The following is an 8,060-nucleotide window of genomic DNA, read 5'->3' on the forward strand; positions in this document are numbered from 1 at the left end:
AGATTGTGAGATGCACCATTTTTCTTTTTTTTGGGCAAATTAGTAATTGTAATTGTTACAATATCACTATTGTATGATTCTAAAGTGTCTTAACGGAGTTCTGATGCTGTTTTGAAATCTTCTTGAACCCTGTTAAGTCACTGGTGTACCCTGCGTTCCTGTTGTCCTGTGGAGCTGGGAGGCTTTAAAAATGAATTCACATTAAGTTCTAATTCCCCTTTTCAAATGAAAACTGCTACTAATACTACTGGAAGTATTCATTTGGTTTAGGTTGTTACCAACCTAGAGGTTGCCAAACATGTGCATTAATAACTATAACTTGTATGGTATTTCTGTGTGAAACGCATCATTTCAATACACTGCTGTATGCTGTCGTTTCTCTTCACGCAGTCGGACGGCGGCTCGTCGACGACTCCGTCCTCGCGGTCGCAGAAGATCGCCAGAGCCAAGTGGGAGTTCCTGTTTGGAGGTCAGACGGAGGAGAGTCTCTGCAGTAAAGGTTATTTATATTCACTTATTTATTGTTATCAATGTTTACATTTTGCTAGCAAAAATAAAAATAGACCATATCGTTCTGAGCAAAGTGAGGATAGAAACAAAGCTGTAACGAAAGTCCCAATTATAGATATTACATTATATTTGGTGTTCAATTAGTTAATTAAGCCAATAGATCCTCAGTGTTACTCTCAGCAGTATTAGTACTATCAGCAGTAGTCATTAGTATTAGTAGTATGTCAGTAGATGTCAGTGTTACTCTCAGCAGTAAGCAATACCAGGTCTCTCTTGTATTGTGTCTCTGCTCAGTGAAGTAAACAAGCAGCTTCATTAGCTTCCAGTCTTCTTCTAAGCCAATTAGCTGAAGCTTAATACAGCTGAACAGGTCTTAGTATGTGCAACACTACTCACAAGTATTACTACACTACATCCACTTTCTGTTCTTCACTAGCGTCTATTTAAAAACGCTTCTGGTTCACCAGCGCAGCATGATGTCTAGCTTTTGAGGATCTTTTGGTCTACCTCACTTTGTCAGGCAGGTCCTATTTAAGTGATTTCTTGATTGAGAACAGGTGTGGCAGTAATCAGGCCTGGGTGTGGCTAGAGAAATTGAACTCAGCTTTCCAAAGATGTGATAAACCACAGTTAATTTATGTTTTAACAGGGGGGGGCAATCACTTTTTCACACAGGGCCATGTAGGTTTGGATTTTTTTTTTTTCCTTAATAATAAAAACCTTCATTTAAAAACTGCATTTTGTGTTTACTTGTGTTATCTTTGTCTAATATTTAAATTTGTTTGATGATCTGAAACATTTAAGTGTGACAAACATGCAAAAAAATAAGAAATCAGGAAGGGGGCAAACACTTTTTCACACAACTGTGTATATATATATATATATATATATATATATATATACATATATACACACACACACACACACAAACAACTGTATCATCTGCATAGAAATATATCTTCACTAGACTGGCTGTTCCTGCTAATAATGTGTGTAAAAATAGATACGGAACACGTTCTAATGCAGAACCTTGTGGTACATCTTCAGGACAGACATAAAACATAGAAATCAACACACTTCTTTCCTCCTGCAGACGCTCCGTCCACGACGCCTCCAGCCAGCGGTTCGCCAAGCCCCACTCCTCCCTCCTCCCTCCGTCTGAAACCAGCCAATCAGAGGAGGGGGCGGGGCACCAAGGGGCCGAGGTTGTCGCATCACGCGGTGCGGCAGATCGAGGTGGAGCTGGTGACCCCCGACCCCAGAGGCTCCACCCCCAGGACGGGCATCATCCGCCGGACCGTCCAGTACTCCGAGACGGATCTGGACGCCGTGCCGCTGCGGTGCTACAGGGAGACCGACCTGGACGAGGTGGTCTGATTTCACCTGATCCGGTTCATCTAGAATGACGTCATGTTCTCGTTTGATAAATATTGATCATTGTTGTGTAGGTGATGCAGGCGGAGGCTGAGGCGGCCGAGGAGGCGGAGGCTGAGGCGGCCGAGGAGGCGGACTCGGCCTTTTGGAGTAACCGCAGCGTCCTGGGAAACTCCAGCTTCAGCCCGTCCGACACCTCCCCGAAACCCCGGACAGGTGGCGTGAAGAAGAGGGGAGAAGAAGAAGAAGAGGAGGAGGAGGAAGCAGTGGTGAGCTGGGCCAGTGTCCGGATGCTGGGAGATCAACAGAGACAAAGAGCCGACGAGGACGAGGTGTTCAGTCTGCTGCTGAAGGGGTGAGAGATCCACCAGGAACTGTCCCCCACCTCAATGACCCTCCAAAAATAATCATGCTCTAAGGTCTGAAACTACAGTTCCCATAATGCTCCAGAAAACAGGAAGTGTAATGTTTCCATGGATTCCATTGGAGTCCATTGCTGTGGACTACAACTTTGTTTTGTGTGATGATAACCAGATTTGTTTTGTCGTTAAATTACCAGCGACCATCGGTCACTGAGGTTTTGAAAGTAGTTCGATACCTTCCTGTTAATGATCCGGTTAAATCAGCTGTTGTCCATTTAAATCACGTCTCACATTTATTCTTTTATTTGAGGTCCATTGATCACCATCATGTAGCTTCATCTTTACTGGTTTAATGTCTGTTCCACTCCACGTCGTCTCACATCTGTGTTTCCTGAAAGAGTCCGTTGTAATAGCAGCGGAGAAAACAGCTGATATTTGTCAATCGGATCAGGAGGATTCGTATAAATGTGTTGGCCCACATGCAGCCTGGGATGCACCAATACAGATACCGGACTCCAAACAGCTGGACCATGGGGCCTTCTATGTTTATATACTATTATATACTGGAAATCGTATCGGTGCATTCCTACATGCAGCCCAGAGAAAGCTGGTGATTTCACAGCCCTACCAACAAATCTAGTCTTGTTCTTCAGGAGAAACTTTAGGCTGGAATGTTTGATGTCACTCACCTGCTACGTCTGGATGTTGGACCCTTTAAAGTCAGAAATGAGGCCTCACTGTTGTGATCTAAGTCTGATTCTTTCACGGTGCTGACCCACTTCCTGTTGAGCTGCTGACCAGATTCACTCATGTAGTTCAGCTCGATCCCTGGAGGACGTGTTGGTTAATATGATTACGATGTACCCACGTGCCTGATGGGTTTTTAACGTTTTCTTTTTCCCCTTCAGGTCGTTGGCGGCGTGCGACTCGCACGGCGGCCTCAAGTCTCCGATCTCCATCGGCAGCCCGCGACGACCCTCCGAGAGCAACCTGGACTCCTTCAGCCACCACTTTGAAAGCATCATGGAGTCTCACCGGGCCAAAGGCACCTCGTACAGCAGCCTGGACAGCGTGGACCTCCTGACCTCTGGATCCACGTCGGTGTTCACCTTCGACCTGCCCACCCTCACCCCTGGGATCCAGGTAGGTCGAGCGAAGCTGACGGTGATCGTGTCTACGGTGTCCCGTACGACCGCAGGAGGTAACGCTGATGTGTCTGTGCCGTTCAGAGTCAGATCTGCGACAGCGCCAAGCAGATCATCGAGCTGAGCTTCGCCCCGCTGGCCCGTCCGGACCCGTCCGCCCCGCCGGAGACGTCTCGCTCCGAAATCGCACTTAGTGACTTGGGGGCGGGGCTTCGAGGCTGCTCCAAAGACGACCCCGGCCCTCCGGTTCGATCCAAGTCGGAGAAAGAGTCGTGGCGTCGCTCCATCCTCAAAGACGGCTTCCGCAAGGCGAACTCGGCCCCCTCGCTCCACAGCAGCCCCAGGTGAGTCACGGCTGATGGTGCAGGTCCAGACTGAGGACAGGAAGTCTCCACTTCCTGTCTCCATCCTGGGAAGTGTGATGCTAACGTTAGCTCAGCTTAGCTTAGCTGACACTGCACAAAGAGTAGATGATGCCACTGACAGGAGACCAAATGAAACGCACCGTTACCTTGATTGTAATTACAGATTTCTCTGTTTGAACATTGTTGAAACATTTGTGATAACATAAGAACACAACTCAACAACATATATAACACAGGTAGTACACTTTAATGAAGAAAAGTTATATATTCAACCTTTCAAATCTGCAAACTGATGACTGCATGTCAAATGTATTATAAATGTACTAGAAATAAAAACAATAGAATCTACCTGCTGCAGTAACACGGATCAGCCACACGGTGACACCAGAGAGACGTGAAGTGGTTACTGTTGGTGTTCACTTGTCTATCTTTGTGAGGACCAGTTTGAGTTTTAGACCTCGAGAGTAGGAGGACATTTAGGGAAGTGAGGACTCTTTAGTTGGTCCTCAGTCTCTTTAAGTATTTGGAGAGTGAGGATGTTTTTAAGAGACGTTTTTTGTCTTTAAATCTTGAAAAGGTTGTGTGATGTTTAAAACGAGGAATGCAGGATGTCAATGAGTCCTCATAAGTATTGAAGAACAAACGTGTGCGTTTACATGCATGTGTGTGGGGATTTAATGAGACCGTACACAACACATGAGTTTAATTATAGAGTGTCTGACGAGTAGCTGAGCTGCACACATCACACACACACAAGAGGGCGACACTGAGCTGTTTCTGAGGAGCTGAAGTCCATTCACTTTTTTCATACCTGTCATACCTGGTCCTTCCTGTCCAGTCTTTGTTGTAGCGATGAATGTAGTGAAAATAGAAATGATCAAGTACAAGTACCTCACACTTGTACTCAAGTAGAGTACTTGAGTACTCTAGGTTCCTCTGGTCTGTGTTTGGTGATCAGTTCTGGCTCCACATCCTCCTCCAGCTCCACATGATCTACTTTCACATAGAACCGAACCACAGCGGTCTCAGTCTGCAGAAACACCAGGACACTCTGCTCTGCTGCCTGTAAAGTCTGTATTTAACAATGCGTCAGCGTCTAATTGTTCCCTCCACGTCTTTATGTCCGTTCACCTCAGGACACCGTTGTAATGTCCCTCTTGTTTCAGCCTCAGACATTCACAGAGAAGACCTTTTCTTCTTCTTATTTTAGTCTCTTGGAAACATCTGTGGGTTTTGTACCTCTGAGATGTAAAAGTATTGAGTAGCAGAAAAGGGAAATACTCAAGTAAAGTATAAGTACAACACTTGGCTAAATGTACTTGTTAAATTCCGTTATATTTTATTAGTCATATGTAGTCGGTGTAATGTAATATAATGTAATGTCGGGTCAACACTAGCGACGAGTACATACAACAGTATTTAACATAGAATAAGTTGATAGTAAATACTTATTCCTTTTTTGTCTCTTTTGTAACTTTTTCAATACTTACAAACATAATGTCCCCAAGTTGATCAATGAAAAATATGCTGACTCATTTGGCTGAGAGTCACCAGTTAACACTAAGTCACTGTGATTTGTGACCAAAGTTAACGAAACATTTCACTTTTACGCTTCCAACAACAGTCGTCATCCACAAATCCCCACAAAGAGTCTAATAACACCTGAATCAGTCCACTGCGTCTCCTACTGACCACCCTGTTGGTCTATCTATTCAAAGAGCAATGTTATGTCTGAGGGTCTGGGGGTCTGGTAGTTTGATGGCTTGGTGGTCTGTTGGTCTGAGGGTCTGGTGTCCTGATGGGCTCAAGGGTTCTGTGGGCGGAACAGTTCCCGTTCCAGACCTCCATCCAGCTCCCCAGGTTGAACCTGTAGAAGTTAGTCAGGATGCCGACGTTCCTTCCAAACGTCCTCCATCTTCTCAGAAAGTAGAGCTGCTGACGATCTTTGTGTGACCACATACACACACACACATATACACACATATATATATATATATATATATATATATACATACATACATACACACACACACACACACACACACACACACACACACACACACACACACACATATATATATATATATATATATATATATATATATATATATATATATATATATATATACACATACACACACACACACATTCTCTTGTATCAGCCTATAGAGGGAAATTCCAGTTGGGTTCATTCAGCCAGAGTTTCAGAGACGGGAGTGAAAGACCTCCCACTCTGAAAACTAGATGCATTCCCTCAACACAAACCTTCCTCCTCCTCCTCCTCTTGTGTGGATCTTTTCCATCTGTTGTCTGGGTGCTGTGACCTCTGACCTCCGACCTGCTTTCACTCGGCTGCTGGTTCAGATTTAAAGCGTTAGAAGTTCCTTTTGTGTCTGAATGCTTTTATTAATACAACTACCGCTGTTGATGATCGACATCACTAAATAACTTTAATATATATTATAAGGGTTTCAACTTGTAAACAGTTTTCAGTTTTTATTAAATGTAAAATTACTTTTAAATTAAGTTGAAGTACTTATTTTTACAATATTATTATTACAATTCAGAATATGACAATACATTCTTATGCTTTAAGTCTGACTAGTTTGCGTATTTATATTCAACTCTTTGGTTAATGGTCAGAAAAAAAGCCCAAATTACATAACAAAAAGATTAAACCTAAACATTTGATCTCCATTTTGTTTCCTTTTGATAATAACAATAATAAAAACTCTATTCAGCACATTTCACGAAAAATTTTGCAATAAAATGTGATAAAAGACCGAACAAAACAAAGTACAGGTTTGTCTTTAGAGAGACAAAAGAGATTTAAATGAGGTCAAGTAAGATAAACATACTTCATGTATTCATGACTTCATTCATAATGATGTTTTTGCTGACGTATAAAACAAGTTGAATTTTGTTAAAAGTAAATGTTTGTAACTGGAGATCTGAGTTTTATTGAGCTGCTAGAAAAGTGTCGGATACAAATCTCCAGGAAAGGAAGGTAAGAGGAGACAAAGAGAGGAAGAGGGGAAGGAGAGGACAGAGGGAGGAGGAGGAGGAGGAGGAGGAGGGGCGTCCCGTCCCGGGTCAAACGGTGAGGAAACGCATGCCTCCTCCTCCCTCAGTGGAGGAACATAACCCAGCTGATGGACGAGAGTGGACGGAGGAGGAAGAGAGAAAGTTGTGCAGCGAAGTTGTCGAGAGGAAAAAGAAGCCGAGGAGGGAGGAGGAGGAAGGAGCTGACTGAGCAGCGAGGAGGTAAACCGAAGCAGACGGATTAGAGGAGGAGGACAGAGAACAGACGGATTAGAGGAGGAGACGCTGCTGCCGGAGGAAAAACACTCTGACGAACAGGAAGCCACGGCGACGTCACTATGACATCATCGGATTAACGTTTGGATGACGTCGCTCCGGTTCCCTCGGTGACGCCTTCCCTCTTTCGATGTTGTGGATGTCGGTTGATTGGCGGCTGCTCTCTCCCTCTGTGACGTCACAGACAGCGTGAGAGTGGGCGGGGCCTCGCCGACATGGCCAGCTACCTGCTGTGCTGGGGGGGCGGGGCTCTGGAGGACAGGTACCTGTACGCCCCGCCCTACCCGGCCGTGTACAGGTGAGTGTCTGCTGAGGATCCTGTAGTCACAGTACAACTTAATCACTGCCCTTTGGTTTGGGTCAGCTGCCCAGGAGCTTATCAGAACGGATCTTGTTGAGATTTAAATGTGACGACAACACTGGAGTTCCTCTTTTGCAGTTTTAGAAACTGAATTTTAAAAAAAAAAATTTTTGTTCAGGTGATGCAACTCAGTGAAATGTGTTGAACACTGAAGCTTTTACTTTGTGATCCAGACCTGCAGAAATACTTTTATGTTCCTCGTTCTATCAGACGACCTCGACAGACTGGAAGAGGGTTCATCAATAAGAACATGTCGAGGGGATTTATCTACAGTGTTAGGAGAGGAAGGAGAGAAGTGAGAGAGGAAGGAGAGAAGTGAGGGAGGAAGGAGGTTAGATGAGTCGTCTGCCTCCAGAATGTGTAAACCTGCAGTGAAACACTTTATCAGCTTTTTTGAAACATGTTTTTTTTATGCAGAATAGTTTGAAACCTGCTCGGGTACCTGAGCGTCTTGTGAACAGAGTACCCGGGCGGGCAGCGGACCGAGTACCCGGGCGGGCAGAGGACCAGGTAGCCGGGCGGGCAGAGAACAGAGTACCTGGGCGGGCAGAGAACAGACTTAACCCTCATGTTGACCCTCACATCTGGGTCCTCCTGGTGGAGCAGCTCCTGAGGTCTCTGGTTT

The 8,060-nt window shown here is 44.8% G+C and overlaps 1 protein-coding gene across 2 annotated transcripts in view; it reads left to right on the plus strand.

The window, feature by feature from the left end:
• Positions 1-8,060, plus strand: part of LOC142941529 (PH and SEC7 domain-containing protein 1-like) — a 46,965-nt gene that overhangs the window by 8,388 nt on the left and 30,517 nt on the right. For both annotated transcript variants that reach the window (XM_076083472.1, XM_076083471.1), the window contains 5 exons: positions 391-499; positions 1,604-1,878; positions 1,959-2,239; positions 3,155-3,389; positions 3,476-3,735. In XM_076083472.1, the coding sequence (XP_075939587.1) occupies positions 1,962-2,239; positions 3,155-3,389; positions 3,476-3,735 (773 nt within the window). In that variant the 5' untranslated portion in view covers positions 391-499; positions 1,604-1,878; positions 1,959-1,961. The remainder of the gene's footprint in view (positions 1-390; positions 500-1,603; positions 1,879-1,958; positions 2,240-3,154; positions 3,390-3,475; positions 3,736-8,060) is intronic.

Source organism: Anarhichas minor, unplaced genomic scaffold, assembly GCF_050575085.1.
Source record: "Anarhichas minor isolate MPS153535 unplaced genomic scaffold, ASM5057508v1 ptg000133l, whole genome shotgun sequence".
NCBI classification, from domain to species: domain Eukaryota; kingdom Metazoa; phylum Chordata; class Actinopteri; order Perciformes; family Anarhichadidae; genus Anarhichas; species Anarhichas minor.